Here is an 18,167-nt window from a genome sequence, read left to right on the forward strand (position 1 = left end):
CAAGGGGTTGTCTTTCACCAAACCTCAAAGGGTTGTCTTTCACCAAACCTCAAGGGTTATCTTTCACCAAACCTCAAGGTTTATCTTTCACCAAACCTCAAGGGTTATCTTTCACCAAACCTCAAGGGGTTATATCTTTCACCAAACCTCAAGGGGTTATCTTTCACCAAACCTCAAGGGGTTATCTTTCACCAAACCTTAAGGGTTATCTTTCACCAAACCTCAAGGGGTTATCTTTCACCAAACCTCAAGGGTTATCTTTCACCAAACCTCAAGGGGTTATCTTTCACCAAACCTCAAGGGTTTATCTTTCACCAAACCTCAAGGGGTTATCTTTCACCAAACCTCAAGGGTTATCTTTCACCAAACCTCAAGGGGTTATATCTTTCACCAAACCTCAAGGGGTTATCTTTCACCAAACCTCAAGGGGTTATCTTTCACCAAACCTCAAGGGTTATCTTTCACCAAACCTCAAGGGTTTATCTTTCACCAAACCTCAAGGGGTTATCTTTCACCAAACCTCAAGGGTTATCTTTCACCAAACCTCAAGGGGTTATCTTTCACCAAACCTCAAGGGGTTATCTTTCGCCAAACCTCAAGGGTTTATCTTTCACCAAACCTCAAGGGTTATATCTTTCACCAAACCTCAAGGGTTATATCTTTCACCAAACCTCAAGGGGTTATCTTTCACCAAACCTCAAGGGTTATATCTTTCACCAAACCTCAAGGGTTATCTTTCACCAAACCTCAAGGGTTATCTTTCACCAAACCTCAAGGGGTTATCTTTCACCAAAACTTAAGCTATTCCGGTGAAATTGTTCATCATCTTTGGTCTATTTTCTTTCAAAATAGTGATCAGACTGGGCCCGTCTCTCCATACCATATCACTTAAAGAAAAACAGAAAAAATAGGAATGGAAAAAAATAGAAGAAAAAACCCCTCCAACCTGCAAACCATGGGTTGAAAAGACCAGAAGAAACAGATGGGTCGAAAGGTCAGGTCACCCAGGTCATGTGGCGGTGGGGAGGGAGGGAGGGAGGGAGGGAGGGAGGGAGGGAGAGAGAGAGAGAGAGAGAGAGAGAGAGAGAGAGAGAGAGAGAGAGGGAGGGAGGGAAAGAGAAAGAGAGGAGGGGGAGGAGGAGGAGGAGGGAAAGATATATATATATATATATATATATATATATATATATAGAGAGAGAGAGAGAGAGAGAGAGAGAGAGAGAGAGAAGGAGGAGGAGGAGGAGGTGGTGGGGGAGGCGCGGGCGGGGCAGGACTCCAGCTGTGGTCGGACTGGCCTGGAAATTAGTTGTGAACTTGTGGGAGTTTGGTCGGACAGGTTCTCAGCGGGTTCTAAAGAATCTCAAGTTTGCTTTGTGCAAACATTATCACCGGAGCGAAAGCTTCGGGGTGAGGGAGAGAGAGAGAGAGAGAGAGAGAGAGAGAGAGAGAGAGAGAGAGAGAGAGAGAGAGAGGAAGAGGAGGAGGAGGAGGAGGAGGAGGAGGAGAGAGAGAGAGAGAGAGAGAGAGAGAGAGAGAGAGAGAGAGAGAGAGAGAGAGAGAGAGAAGAGAGAGAGAGAGAGAGAGAGAAGGAAAGGACAGGCGTACAGAAATGTGCAACAGTTGATCATGGAGGTGAGGTGAGGTGTAGCACAGAGGCTTCGTGAACCAAGGCTGTGTGGTTCACACATCGAGTCCGTGCAAGATGTACAACATATGTACAGTGTCTAATGATGTACAGAGTTCAAAAATGTAATGTACAGAGATCAATAACATGTGCACAGTGTTCTAATGATGTACAGAGTTCAAACATGTAATGTACAGAGTTCAATAACATGTGTACAGTGTTCTAATCATCTACAGAGTTCAAACATGTAATGTACAGAGTTCAAACATGTAATGTGAAGAGATTAATAACATGTGCACAGTGTTCTAATGATGTACAGAGTTCAAACATGTAATGTGAAGAGATCTATAACATGTGTACAGTGTTCTAATGATGTACAGTGTTCAAACATGTAATGTACAGAGATCAGTAACATGTGTACAGTGTTCTAATGATGTACAGAGTTCAAACATGTAATCTGTACATATCAAGTGTTCCTGTGTACAGCATGTAATATCATCATCAATCCTAATGCACAACAGGAAGTTGTTCATCATCAAGGAAACGTTCAATGTACACTTGGTGTACAACATCTTCCTCCACTAAAAATGTTTTGCGTCAGTGTGTGTGTGTGTGTGTGGGGTGGGGGGGGGGGGGGGGGTGAGAGCGGTCCGGTCACAGATCTGTGTTCAGTACACAAGAAATATTCCTTTATCGTAATGAACAGTTATTGATGAACAGTTATTGTTCATCATTTCCTTCATGATGGTAAGAATAAGGGAAAATAGTTCCGATGTACACAAGATTTTCAAATCTATATTTTGCCTCGTTACGTGTGTGTGTGCTTAAGTATCTATATACAGGTTGTCCCAAAAGAAATGTACTCACTTTCTGATACCCTATAACTCAATGATTTTTTTTCTTTTTTCGATCTAATTGACCCTAAAAATGCAGCGAGTTATAGTGTCAAAAAGGGAGTACATTTTTTTGGGACACCCTCTGTGTATATATATTTATATATATATATATATATATATATATATATATATATATATATATATATATATATATATATATATATATAATCGCTGTTTCCCGCGTCAGCGAGGTAGCGTCAGGAAACATACGAAGGATGGGCCATCCAGTCACACACACACACACACACATAATGGGGAGGTGATAACAAGTAGTGGTGATGTGAGAAGGAGATGGAGTGAGTATTTTGAAGGTTTGTTGAATGTGTTTGATGATAGAGTGGCAGATATAGGGTGTTTTGGTCGAGGTGGTGTGCAAAGTGAGAGGGTTAGGGAAAATGATTTGGTAAACAGAGAAGAGGTAGTAAAAGCTTTGCGGAAGATGAAAGCCGGCAAGGCAGCAGGTTTGGATGGGATTGCAGTGGAATTTATTAAAAAAGGTGGTGACTGTATTGTTGACTGGTTGGCAAGGTTAAATTATTAATGTATGTATGACTCATGGTGAGGTGCCTGAGGATTGGCGGAATGCGTGCATAGTGCCATTGTACAAAGGCAAAGGGGATAAGAGTGAGTGCTCATATTACAGAGGTATAAGTTTGTTGAGTATTCCTGGTAAATCATATGGGAGGGTATTGACTGAGAGGGTGAAGGCATGTACAGAGCATCAGACTGGGGAAGAGCAGTGTGGTTTCAGAAGTGGTAGAGGATGTGTGGATCAGGTGTTTGCTTTGAAGAATGTGAGAAATACTTAGAAAAGCAAATGGATTTGTATGTAGCATTTATGGATCTGGAGAAGGAATATGATAGAGTTGATAGAGATGCTCTGTGGAATGTACTAAGAATATATGGTGTGGGAAGCAAGTTGTTAGAAGCAGTGAAAAGTTTTTATCGAGGATGTAAGGCATGTGTACGTGTAGGAAGAGAGGAAAGTGATTGGTTCTCAGTGAATGTAGGTTTGCGGCAGGGGTGTGTGATGTCTCCATGGTTGTTTAATTTGTCTATGGATGGGGTTGTTAGGGAGGTGAATGCAGAGTTTTGGAAAGAGGGGCAAGTATGAAGTCTGTTGAGGATGAGAGAGCTTGGGAAGTGAGTCAGTTGTTGTTCGCTGATGATACAGCGCTGGTGGCTGATTCATGTGAGAAACTGCAGAAGCTGGTGACTGAGTTTGGTAAAGTGTGTGAAAGAAGAAAGTTAAGAGTAAATGTGAATAAGAGCAAGGTTATTAGGTACAGTAGGGTTGAGGGTCAAGTCAATTGGGAGCTAAGTTTGAATGGAGAAAAACTGGAGGAAGTAGTGTTTTAGATATCTGGGAGTGGATCTGGCAGCGGATGGAACCATGGAAGCGGAAGTGAATCATAGGGTGGGGGAGGGGGCGAAAATCCTGGGAGCCTTGAAGAATGTGTGGAAGTCGAGAACATTATCTCCGAAAACAAAAATGGCTATGTTGTATGGTTGCGAGGCGTGGACTTTGGATAGAGTTGTGCGCAGGAGGGTGGATGTGCTGGAAATGAGATGTTTGAGGACAATATGTGGTGTGAGGTGGTTTGATCGAGTAAGTCATGTAAGGGTAAGAGAGATGTGTGGAAATAAAAAGAGCGTGGTTGAGAGAGCAGAAGAGGGTGTCCTGAAATGGTTTGGGCACATGGAGAGAACGAGTGAGGAAAGATTGACCAAGAGGATATATGTGTCTGAGGTGGAGGGAACGAGAAGTGGGAGACCATATTGGAGGTGGAAAGATGGAGTGAAAAAGATTTTGAGTGATCGGGGCCTGAACATGCAGGAGGGTGAAAGGCGGGGAAGGAATAGGGTAAATTGGATCGAGGTGGTATCCCGGGGTCGACGTGCTGTCAACGGATCGAATTAGGGCATGTGAATCGTCTGGGGTAAACCATGGAAAGTTCTGTGGGGCCTGGATGTGGAAAGGGGGCTGTGGTTTCGGGCATTATTGCATAACAGCTGGAGACTGAGTGTGAGCGAATGGTACCTTTATTGTCTTTTCCTAGCGCTACCTCGCACACATGAGGGGGGAGGGGGATGTTATTCCATGTGTGGCGAGGTGGCGATGGGAATGAATAAAGGCAGACAGTGTGTGTATGTATGTATGTGTCTGTGTGTGTATATATATGTGTACATTGAGATGTATGGGTATGTATATTTGCGTGTGTGGACATGTATGTATATACATATGTACGGGGGTGGGTTGGGCCATTTCTTTCGCCTGTTTCCTTGCGCTACCTCGCAAACGCGGGAGACAGCGACAAAGCAAAATAATAAAAATACTACTAAATATATATATATATATATATATATATATATATATATATATATATATATATATATATATATATATATATATTCCTACGAATCCACGGAGAAAACGAAACACGATAAGTTCCCAAGTGTACTTTCGTGTAGTAATCACATCATCAGGTGAGACACCAGAGAGAAATATAACAGTCAGTTGATATATGCTCGGCAGTCCATTCCATGCAACAGCACTTGACCCCCCACCCATCCAAACCACTCAACAACTATTCACTAACCCCCCTACATTCCCCTACCAATTGCAAATATACCACTGACAAAATCACATACCCACTGAAATGTCCCGTCAAGCACTAAACACCCACCTTCTCTCTTAACTCTTTCACTCTAACCCACCAAACATACACCCAACAGAAACTACACTCCCTAGACAAAGACGAGTCGCATTTTCCAGTCTACACTCGGGATAGCCGCCTTCATCAAAACACTACGACTCATCCCAAGCTCCTTCATGTCCACGATGCAACTGCCATAAAGAGGACACCGAACACTTACTACTAAATTGCCCTGTTTTGTATGCACGTACACGTACACACATCTCTATAACTATGGTCCCGACCAGTGGACGTGGCCGGCTTCCTGAGTGCTGCAGGAGCCTCATAAAGACAGAAGGGACTCCCAGGGCAGTCTGTAATATATATATATATATATATATATATATATATATATATATATATATATATATATATATATATTTATATTTTATTTTTATTATACTTTGTCGCTGTCTCCCGCGTTTGCGAGGTAGCGCAAGGAAACAGACGAAAGAAATGCCCCCCCCCCCCCCATACACATGTATATACATACGTCCACACACGCAAATATACATACCTACACAGCTTTCCATGGTTTACCCCAGACGCTTCACATGCCTTGCTTCAATCCACTAACAGCACGTCAACCCCGGTATACCACATCGCTCCAATTCACTCTATTCCTTGCCCTCCTTTCACCCTCCTGCATGTTCAGGCCCCGATCACACAAAATCTTTTTCACTCCATCTTTCCACCTCCAATTTGGTCTCCCTCTTCTCCTTGTTCCCTCCACCTCCGACACATATATCCTCTTGGTCAATCTTTCCTCACTCATCCTCTCCATGTGCCCAAACCACTTCAAAACACCCTCTTCTGCTTTCTCAACCACGCTCTTTTTATTTCCACACATCTCTCTTACCCTTACGTTACTCACTCGATCAAACCACCTCACACCACACATTGTCCTCAAACATCTCATTTCCAGCACATCCATCCTCCTGCGCACAACTCTATCCATAGCCCACGCCTCGCAACCATACAACATTGTTGGAACCACTATTCCTTCAAACATACCCATTTTTGCTTTCCGAGATAATGTTCTCGACTTCCACACATTCTTCAAGGCCCCCAGGATTTTTGCCCCCTCCCCCACCCTATGATCCACTTCCGCTTCCATGGTTCCATCCGCTGCCAGATCCACTCCCAGATATCTAAAACACTTCACTTCCTCCAGTTTTTCTCCATTCAAACTCACCTCCCAATTGACTTGACCCTCAACCCTACTGTACCTAATAACCTTGCTCTTATTCACATTTACTCTTAACTTTCTTCTTCCACACACTTTTCCAAACTCAGTCACCAGCTTCTGCAGTTTCTCACATGAATCAGCCACCAGCGCTGTATCATCAGCGAACAACAACTGACTCACTTCCCAAGCTCTCTCATCCCCAACAGACTTCATACTTGCCCCTCTTTCCAAAACTCTTGCATTTACCTCCCTAACAACCCCATCCATAAACAAATCAAACAACCATGGAGACATCACACACCCCTGCCGCAAACCTACATTCACTGAGAACCAATCACTTTCCTCTCTTCCTACACGTACACATGCCTTACATCCTCGATAAAAACTTTTCACTGCTTCTAACAACTTTCCTCCCACACCATATATTCTTAATACCTTCCACAGAGCATCTCTATCAACTCTATCATATGCCTTCTCCAGATCCATAAATGCTACATACAAATCCATTTGCTTTTCTAAGTATTTCTCACATACATTCTTCAAAGCAAACACCTGATCCACACATCCTCTACCACTTCTGAAACCACACTGCTCTTCCCCAATCTGATGCTCTGTACATGCCTTCACCCTCTCAATCAATACCCTCCCATATAATTTACCAGGAATACTCAACAAACTTATACCTCTGTAATTTGAGCACTCACTCTTATCCCCTTTGCCTTTGTACAATGGCACTATGCACGCATTCCGCCAATCCTCAGGCACCTCACCATGAGTCATACATACATTAAATAACCTTACCAACCAGTCAACAATACAGTCACCCCCTTTTTTAATAAATTCCACTGCAATACCATCCAAACCTGCTGCCTTGCCGGCTTTCATCTTCCGCAAAGCTTTCACTACCTCTTCTCTGTTTACCAAATCATTTTCCCTAACCCTCTCACTTTGCACACCACCTCGACCAAAACACCCTATATCTGCCACTCTATCATCAAACACATTCAACAAACCTTCAAAATACTCACTCCATCTCCTTCTCACATCACCACTACTTGTTATCACCTCCCCATTTGCGCCCTTCACTGAAGTTCCCATTTGCTCCCTTGTCTTACGCACTTTATTTACCTCCTTCCAGAACATCTTTTTATTCTCCCTAAAATTTAATGATACTCTCTCACCCCAACTCTCATTTGCCCTTTTTTTCACCTCTTGCACCTTTCTCTTGACCTCCTGTCTCTTTCTTTTATACATCTCCCACTCAATTGCATTTTTTCCCTGCAAAAATCGTCCAAATGCCTCTCTCTTCTCTTTCACTAATACTCTTACTTCTTCATCCCACCACTCACTACCCTTTCTAATCAACCCACCTCCCACTCTTCTCATGCCACAAGCATATATATATATATATATATATATATATATATATATATATATATATATATATTTATTTTATTTATTTTGCTTTGTCGCTGTCTCCCGCGTTTGCGAGGTAGCGCAAGGAAACAGACGAAAGAAATGGCCCAACCCACCCACATACACATGTATATACATACACGTCCACACACGCAAATATACATACCCATATATCTCAATGTACATAAATATATACACACATAGACACATACATATATACATATGCACACAATTCACACTGTCTGCCTTTATTCATTCCCAACGCCACCTCGCCACACATGGAATAACATCCTCCTCCCCCTCATGTGTGCGAGGTAGCGCTAGGAAGAGACAACAAAGGCCCCATTCGTTTACACTCAGTCTCTAGCTGTCATGCAATAATGCCCGAACCACAGCTCCCTTTCCACATCCAGGCCCCACATGGTTTACCCCAGACGCTTCACATGCTCTGATTCAATCCACTGACAGCACGTCGACCCCGGTATACCACATCGTTCCAATTCACTCTATTCCTTGCCCGCCTTTCACCCTCCTGCATGTTCAGGCCACGATCACACAAAATCCTTTTCACTCCATCTTTCCACCTCCAATTTGGTCTCCCACTTCTCCTCGTTCCCTCCACCTCCGACACATATATCCTCTTGGTCAATCTTTCCTCACTCATTCTCTCCATGTGCCCAAACTATTTCAAAACACCCTCTTCTGCTCTCTCAACCACGCTCTTTATATTTCCACACATCTCTCTTACCCTTACATTACTTACTCGATCAAACCACCTCACACCACATATTGTCATCAAACATCTCATTTCCAGCACATCCACCCTCCTGCGCACAACTCTAACCATAGCCCACGCCTCGCAACCATACAACATTGTTGGAACCACTCTTCCTTCAAACATAGCCATTTTTGCTTTCCGAGATAATGTTCTCGACTTCCACACATTCTTCAAGGCTCCCAAAATTTTCGCCCCCTCCCCCACCCTATGATCCACTTCCGCTTCCATGGTTCCATCCGCTGCCAGATCCACTCCCAGATATCTAAAACACTTTACTTCCTCCAGTTATTCTCGATTCAAACTCACCTCCCAATTGACTTGACCCAATTGACTTGACTTGTAATATATATTTTTTTTTTCTTCTTCCTTTTGTTATGCTTTGTCGCTGTCTCCCGCGTTAGCGAGGTAGAGCAAGGAAACAGACGAAAGAATGGCCCAACCTACCCACATTCACACATGTATATACATTAACGCCCACACACGCACATATACATACCTATACATTTCAACGTATACATATACATACATACACAGACATATACATATATACACATGTACATAATTCATACTAGCTGCCTTCATCTATTCCCGTCGCCACCCCGCCACACACACACACACACACACACACACACACACACACTCCACCACTCTCACCACCACCATCACCCTCCACCACTCTCACCACCACCATCACCCTCCACCACTCTCATCACCATCACCCTCCACCACTCTCACCACCACCAACACCCTCCACCACTCTCACCACCACCAACACCCTCCACCACTCTCATCACCATCACCCTCCACCACTCACCACCACCATCACTCTCCACCACTCTCACCACCACCAACACCCTCCACCACTCTCATCACCATCACCCTCCACCACTCTCACCATCACTCTCCACCACTCTCACCACCAACATCACCCTCCACCACTCTCACCCCGAAATTCACTAAGGACATTATGTTCCCTCCCTCCGTCCCTCCCTCCCTCCCTCCCTTCCCTCCAGGGAAACAAACACGGAGCGACACGTGAACTCAGCACTTCAAAGGCCCGGTGAGGGAACCTGCAGGTAGACCACATCAACTTGTACTTAGGTGGCTTGTAGACAAGGCTGCCACCCCCATTAGTGATGGCTCCTGGTTATCCCTCGTGTAACTAGGCCGACCCTGAATGGTGTGTCCTGTGCAGCTCTCCTTTGATGTGTGTGTGTGTGGCGGGGTGGCGACGGGAATGGATGAAGACAGCAAGTATGAACTCTCTCTCTCTCTCTATGTGTGTGTGTGTGTGTGTGTGTGTTGTGTGTGTGTGAGAGAGAGGGGGGAAGGAAGGAGGCCCAGAAGTTATCAGCATTTGGCCTGCCAATGATTTTCCAAGCCAGCAAAACCCCACAGTGAGAGAGAGAGAGAGAGAGAGAGAGAGAGAGAGAGAGAGAGAGAGAGAGAGAGAGAGAGAGAGAGAGAGAGTGCAAGGAAGTGATTGGATTCCATGAGCTCATCACACTTCACCCCTTCCCTCCTACTTCCCTCCCTCCCTCTAGACGGCAACATCTGCCAAACCCAGGACAAGGGAGGGAAGGAAGGAGGGAGGGAGGGATGGAGGTAGGGAGAGAGGGAGGCGCTCCCTCCGTCCACACCTGTGGCCCACGTCCGTGCGAGGTGGAAGGTCTCCCTCTCCCACTGCTGAATATCGAACTGGACTGGACGAGGGGGAAGAGGACCTCGAACTGAGAGTGGAGGACCCGGGTGCCTTGTGGTGGTAGGGACACGACACGACCCACCTCCAGCCAACACGACAGGTCGCGTGTCGTGTGAGCGAGTCTAACCACATCAGAGAGACGTTAGCAGCCAGTCTAACCACATCAGAGACCCGTTAGCAGCCAGTCTAACCACATCAGAGAGACGTGAGCAGCCAGTCTAACCACATCAGAGAGACGTTAGCAGCGAGTCTAACCACATTAGAGAAACGTTAGCAGCCAGTCTAACCACATCAGAGAGACGTTAGCAGCGAGTCTAACCACATGAGAGAGACGTTAGCCAGACGGAGGACCAGGGACGACCCCGACTTTTGGGACCTGTCCCGACCCCCCCTTGTCGTAGCGTCGTGCTCAAGGGCAGGAGAGGTTCAGCGCCTCGACTAGGAGGAGGAGGAGGAGGAGGAAGAGGAGGAGGAGGAGGAAGAAGGAGGAGGAGGAGGAGGAAGAGGCATTCCAGACCTCACGGAGCATCCACCACGTAAGGAACCTGACGCTCACACAAGCCAGCGATCATCATCACGGACGCTCCTAATCCTCCTCCTCCGTCATCACCTCCTCCTCCTCCATCATCACCACCTCCTCCTCCTCCTCCATCATGACCACCTCCTCCTCCATCATGACCACCTCCTCCTCCATCATGACCACCTCCTCCTCCTCCATCATCACCACCTCCTCCTCCATCATCACCACCTCCTCCTCCATCATGACCACCTCCTCCTCCTCCATTAACACCACCTCCTCCTCCATCATCACCACCTCCTCCTCCTCCTCCTCTATCATCACTTCCTTCTCCTCCTCCATCATGACCACCTCCTCCTCCATCATGACCACCTCCCTCCTCCTCCTCCATCATCATCACCACCTCCTCCTCCTCTTCCTCCATCATCACCACCTACTCCTCCTCCTCCATCATGACCATCTACTCCTCCTCCTCCATCATCACCACCTCCTCCTGCTCCTCCTCCTCGTCCATTACCACCACCTCCTCCTCCCCCTCCTTCTTCATCACCACCTGCTCCTGCTCCTCCTCCATCATCACCACCTCCTCCTCCCCCTCCTCCTTCATCACCACCTCCTCCTGCTCCTCCTCCTCCATCACCTCCTCCTCCTCCACAGCTGGTCGTGGGACGACCTCCACCACACACCCAGCTACCGTACGACCCCTGGCGAGGTCAAGCCTTGTCTGATCGGTGTAATGGCGTCACTTTGTCATATACGACCCATCACCTCCCGAAACGACGTCAGCAGAACCGTCTAGACTGCCACCCGTCAGCAGAACCGTCTAGACAGCCACCCGTCTGCAGAACCGTCACGGCTGACGCCCGTCAGCAGAAGCCGTCTTGACTGACACCCGTCAGCAGAACCGTCTTAACTGACACCCGTCAGCAGAACCGTCTTAACTGACACCCGTCAGCAGAACCGTCTTGACTGACACCCGTCAGCAGAAGCCTCTTGACTGACACCCGTCAGCAGAACCGTCTTGACTGACACCCGTCAGCAGAACCGTCTTGACTGACACCCGTCAGCAGAAGCCTCTTGACTGACACCCGTCAGCAGAACCGTCTTAACTGACACCCGTCAGCAGAAGCCTCTTGACTGACACCCGTCAGCAGAACCGTCTTGACTGACACCCGTCAGCAGAAGCCTCTTGACTGACGCCCGTCAGCAGAACCGTCTTAACTGACACCCGTCAGCAGAACCGTCTTAACTGACACCCGTCAGCAGAACCGTCTTGACTGACACCCGTCAGCAGAACCGTCTTCTGACACCCGTCAGCAGAACCGTCTTAACTGACACTCGTCAGCAGAACCGTCTTAACTGACACCCGTCAGCAGAACCATCTAGACAGACACCCGTCAGCAGAACCGTCTAGACAGACGCCCGTCAGCAGAACCGTCTTGACTGACACCCGTCAGCAAGTAGTACACATAACGTAGTGTCTCAGTGCTCCGTCTCCCTCAGTGTCCACACACCTTCCCAGTTCTCCTCACACTGAACCGATCGTCCCAACTGGGGATTCCAACCCTCCCAAACACGGAATTCCTGGTCACAGGTGTGTGGGATGAGGTCACCCACACACCCACCCACACACATCCACACATACCCACACACACACACACACACACACCCACACACACACACACACATATACACACACACCACACACACACACACACACACACACACACACCCACACACATCCACACACATCCACACATACCCACACACATACACACACACCACACACTCACACACACACACCACACACACACACACACACACACACACATACACACATACCCACATACACACACACACACCACGCACACATACACACCACATATCCACACACCCACCCACCCACACACACACACACCACACACACCTACCCACACACCCACACATACACACACACACCCACACCCACCCACACACCCACCTCCCACCCACACACACACAGACACCCACCTACCCACACACCCACCCACACACACACATCCACACATACCCACCTCCCACCCACCCACACACACACACACCCACCTACCCACATACCCACACACACACACACACACCACCTCCCACCCACACACACCCACCTACCTACACACCCACACATACACACACCCACCCACACACACACTCACCCCCACACACGATGTGGACCATCTTCCATCTCCAACACAAACACTGACCACACGTACATCACAACGATGTCACTTTGACCTCTGCCAACACTGTGGTCAGTCACTTGAAGTAAGACTCGTACTCATATCACCAACATAGAAAACATCAAAAAAAAGAAACAGGTAATTATAAAACTCTACCGACTGTCTAAGAATATCATAATTACAGTAACAAGAATAATAACACAAAAACACACCAGGTGAGGTCAGGGTACAAGACATTACAGGACCTGTAACCCATGGCTGGTATACATACGATTACAGGTTACAAAACTCTATACGTGAGACATTACATGCTCTGTGTCACGCTAACTTGGCCGCTCCAGCGAACGAGCCAGGGAGTGGACGCACTACCTAGCGAGTCCGTAGCTTAGCGCACAACCTTGAAATAGCGCATGAACTCGAATTAGCGCACGTCCTTACATGTCCTCAGATCAGCGCACGACCTTAGATTAGTGCATGACCTTACATTAACGCATGAACTTAGATCAGTGCATGACCATAGATTAGTGCATGACCTTAGATTAGTGCACGACCTTACATTAACGCATGAACTTAGATCAGCGCACGACCTTAGATTAGTGCATGACCTTACATTAACGCATGAACTTAGATCAGCGCACGACCTTAGATTAGTGCATGACCTTACATTAACGCATAAACTTAGATCAGTGCATGACCATAGATTAGTGCATGACCTTAGATTAGCGCACGACCACAGATTAGTGCATGACCTTAGATTAGTGCATGACCTTAGATTAGTGCATGACCTTAGATTAGCGCATGACCTTAGATTAGCGCACGCCCACAGATTAGTACATGACCTTAGATTAGCGCACGACCACAGATTAGTGCATGACCTTAGATTAGCGCATGAACTTAGATTAGCGCACGACCATAGATTAGTGCATGACCTTAGATTAGTGCATGACCTTAGATTAGTGCATGACCTTAGATTAGTGCATGACCATAGATTAGCGCATAACCTTACATTAGCGCATGACTTTAGATTAGTGTATGACCACAGATTAGCGCATAACCTTACATTAGCGCATGACCTTAGATTAGTGCATGACCACAGATTAGCGCATAACCTTATATTAGCGCATGACCTTAGATTAGTGCATGACCATAGATTAGCGCATAACCTTACATTAGTGCATGAGCATAGATTAGCGCATAACCTTACATTAGTGCATGACCTTAGATTAGTGTATGACCACAGATTAGCGCATAACCTTACATTAGCGCATGACCTTAGATTAGTGCATGACCAAAGATTAGCGCATAACCTTACATTAGCGCATGACCTTAGATTAGTGCATGACCACAGATTAGCGCATAACCTTACATTAGCGCATGACCTTAGATTAGTGCATGACCATAGATTAGCGCATAACCTTACATTAGCGCATGACCATAGATTAGCGCATAACCTTACATTAGCGCATGACCTTAGATTAGTGCATGACCATAGATTAGCGCATAACCTTACATTAGCGCATGACCTTAGATTAGTGCATGACCATAGATTAGCGCATAACCTTACATTAGCGCATGACCTTAGATTAGTGCATGACCATAGATTAGCGCATAACCTTACATTAGCGCATGACCTTAGATTAGTGCCTGACCACAGATTAGCGCATAACCTTACATTAGCGCATGACCTTAGATTAGTGCCTGACCACAGATTAGCGCATAACCTTACATTAGCGCATGACCTTAGATTAGTGCCTGACCATAGATTAGTGCATAACCTTACATTAGCGCATAACCTTAGATTAGTGTATGACCACAGATTAGCGCATAACTTTACATTAGCGCATGACCTTAGATTAGTGCACGACCAAAGATTAGAGCATAACCTTACATTAGTGCATAACCGTACATTAGTGCATGACCTTAGATTAGTGCATGACCACAGATTAGCGCAAACCCTTACATTAGCGCATGGGAAAGTTGTATCAAAATCATTGACATAGAAAATGTGACAAATTTCTCACATCAAGAACTCGCTGTTGAAGGGCGGCTATCACTCAAGGCTATAGACATTTTGTATAGAAAATCACAATATAGAAATTGACGTGAAAAGTGACAGTAGGATGAAAGGCGTGTAGGTTAGCAAGGGGGATGGGGAGGGGGGGTTAGCAGGGGAGGAGAGGAGGAGGGAGGCTGGCAGGGAGGATGAGGAGGAGGGAGGCTGACAGGGAGGGTGAGGAGGAGGAGGAGGGAGGCTGGCAGGGAGGGTGAGGAGGAGGAGGGAGGCTGGCAGCGAGGGAGAGGAGGAGGAGTGAGGCTGGCAGTGAGGGAGAGGAGGAGGGAGGCTGGCAGTGAGGGTGAGGAGAAGGAGGGAGGCTGACAGTGAGGGTGAGGAGGAGGAGGGAGGCTGGCAGCGAGGGTGAGGAGGAGGAGGGAGGCTGACAGTGAGGGTGAGGAGGAGGAGGGAGGCTGACAGCGAGGGTGAGGAGGAGGAGGGAGGCTGGCAGCGAGGGTGAGGAGGAGGAGGGAGGCTGACAGTGAGGGTGAGGAGGAGGAGGGAGGCTGGCAGCGAGGGTGAGGAGGAGGAGGGAGGCTGGCAGCGAGGGTGAGGAGGAGGAGGAGGGAGGCTGGCAGGGAGGGTGAGGAGGAGGAGGAGGGAGGCTGGCAGGGAGGGTGAGGAGGAGGAGGGAGGCTGGCAGCGAGGGTGAGGAGGAGGAGGGAGGCTGACAGTGAGGGTGAGGAGGAGGAGGGAGGCTGGCAGTGAGGGAGAGGAGGAGAAGGGAGGCTGGCAGCGAGGGTGAGGAGGAGGAGGGAGGCTGGCAGCGAGGGTGAGGAGGAGGAGGGAGGCTGGCAGTGAGGGAGAGGAGGAGGAGGGAGGCTGGCAGCGAGGGAGAGGAGGAGGAGGAGGGAGGCTGGTTGGCAGCAAGGGAGGGTGAGGCGGCGGAGGAGGAGGGAGGCTGGCAGCGAGGGAGGGTGAGGCGGCGGAGGAGGGAGGCTGGCTGGCAGCGAGGGGTGAGGGAGGATGAGTGAGTGAGGCGGTGTGTGTGTGTGTGTGTGTGTCGTGGGAGGAGCGGGTACTCACCTGGAGGGTTGTAGCAAGACGAGGATCAGTGTGGCAAGACCCACCACCAGGCAGCGAGCGCCCACCATGCTGCCCCACCACCTGCAGGGGACACAAAAACAACACGACATTAACAAACACAACCACCTTCTAACAACCACCACCACAACAGCCTTAATAACCTGACACCCCTCGTTACCATGTGTGTGTGTGTGTGTGTGTGTGTGTGTGAAATGGTCACACCTCCGTACAACGCCCGAAGACTCGAACCCAGCCACCAAGAATGGCTGGTAGGCTGTCCTGAACCCATCCCTCCCTCCACCCTGTGTGTGTGGAGGGAGGGAGGGAGAGACACACACCCCCAGGGTTGAGGCAAGGCACCCCCAGGGGAGCTGGTTACTCCCCCTGGAAAAAGTAAATTAATGTCGCCTGCCTCTCGTTTTCTGTGGCCCGGAGGTACAGGAGGGACGAAACTGTTTCCAGCGATTCACAAGCGAACCATCACACGTTCTGATACGTGCATCCATACACTAGTGTTACCGGACTCTGCCTGCCTGCTCAAGGTCACACCTCTCGTCGAGGCCGTATCCCTGGGAGCAGCACACTCTCATCATCGAACTTCTCACTCAAAAGGAGTCTACATTTCCCTGCTACTGGAAGCAGCGCAGCCTTGAGCAGAAGGAGTCCTTAGAATAATAATAATAATAATAATGATAATAATAATAATAATAATAATAATAATAATTATGATAATAATAATTATGATAATAATAATAATAATCATAATAATAATAATTATAATAATAATAATTATAATAATCATTATAATGATGATAATAATGATGATACTACTATTACTACTACTACTACTACTAATAATAATAATAATAATAATACATCACATCATCTACATTATCATACATCAACCACACATCGAATCATAAACAAAGTTTGTACCTTTGAAACATACTATCGTTTGAGTCCACACACACACACCGCTTGGCTATACACAGCTGTGTGTGAGCGGTATCACTGGAGACTCCTATATTCTAATATAGGATCCTGTGCTGGGCTGGGCAAGCACTCACGACCGAAGGACTTTCACACATCCTGTCAGGACCTGTCTCACACAGCATACAAGGATTCCTTCACACACACACACACACACACACACTCACACACACACACACTCACACACACACACACACACACACACACTCACACACACACACACTCACACACACACACACACACACACACACACACACACACACACACTCACACACACACACACTCACACACACACACACTCACACTCACACACACACACACACACACTAGTGCCCAGGGAGAACGGATCCTTCGCTTCATAATATAATTGTCATGGTACATAATTCATAATATAATTGTCATGGTACATAATTCATAATATAATTGTCATGGTACATAATTCATAATATAATTGTCATGGTACATAATTCATAATATAATTGTCATGGTACATAATTCATAATATAATTGTCATGGTACATAATTCATAATATAATTGTCATGGTACATAATTCATAATATAATTGTCATGGTACATAATTCATAATATAATTGTCATGGTACATAATTCATAATATAATTGTCATGGTACATAATTCATAATTTTCATGGTACATAATTCATAACATGATTTTCATGGTACATAATTCATAATATAATTTTCATGGTACATAATTCATAATATAATTCTCATGGTACATAATTCATAATATAATTGTCATGGTACATAATTCATAATATAATTGTCATGGTACATAATTCATAATATAATTCTCATGGTACATAATTCATAATATAATTGTCATGGTACATAATTCATAATATAATTGTCATGGTACATAATTCATAATATAATTGTCATGGTACATAATTCATAATTATCTTCTCAAACTATAGATCAGTTCTGATCCTCGAGTTCAGGACTGGTTCATGGAGACCATTTCAGAATGGTATGTGTTTTTTTACGGTGTCTTTCAGTATTTGGACTGGAAGACTGCTGAAAGAATGTCTGGTAGGTGGGGGGTGGT

General features: G+C 46.5%; 1 protein-coding gene across 5 annotated transcripts in view; it reads right to left on the reverse strand.

Moving 5' to 3' along the window:
- The window catches only part of LOC139749411 (glutamate-gated chloride channel-like), a 245,800-nt gene extending 229,612 nt beyond the window's left edge, over positions 1–16,188 (reverse strand). For all 5 annotated transcript variants that reach the window (XM_071663247.1, XM_071663245.1, XM_071663246.1 and 2 more), the window contains exon 1: positions 16,111–16,188. In XM_071663247.1, coding sequence (XP_071519348.1) covers positions 16,111–16,178 — 68 coding nt within the window. In that variant the 5' untranslated portion in view covers positions 16,179–16,188. The remainder of the gene's footprint in view (positions 1–16,110) is intronic.
- Positions 16,189–18,167: the final 1,979 nt, after the last annotated feature.

Source organism: Panulirus ornatus, chromosome 7, assembly GCF_036320965.1.
Source record: "Panulirus ornatus isolate Po-2019 chromosome 7, ASM3632096v1, whole genome shotgun sequence".
In the NCBI taxonomy this organism is placed as follows: domain Eukaryota; kingdom Metazoa; phylum Arthropoda; class Malacostraca; order Decapoda; family Palinuridae; genus Panulirus; species Panulirus ornatus.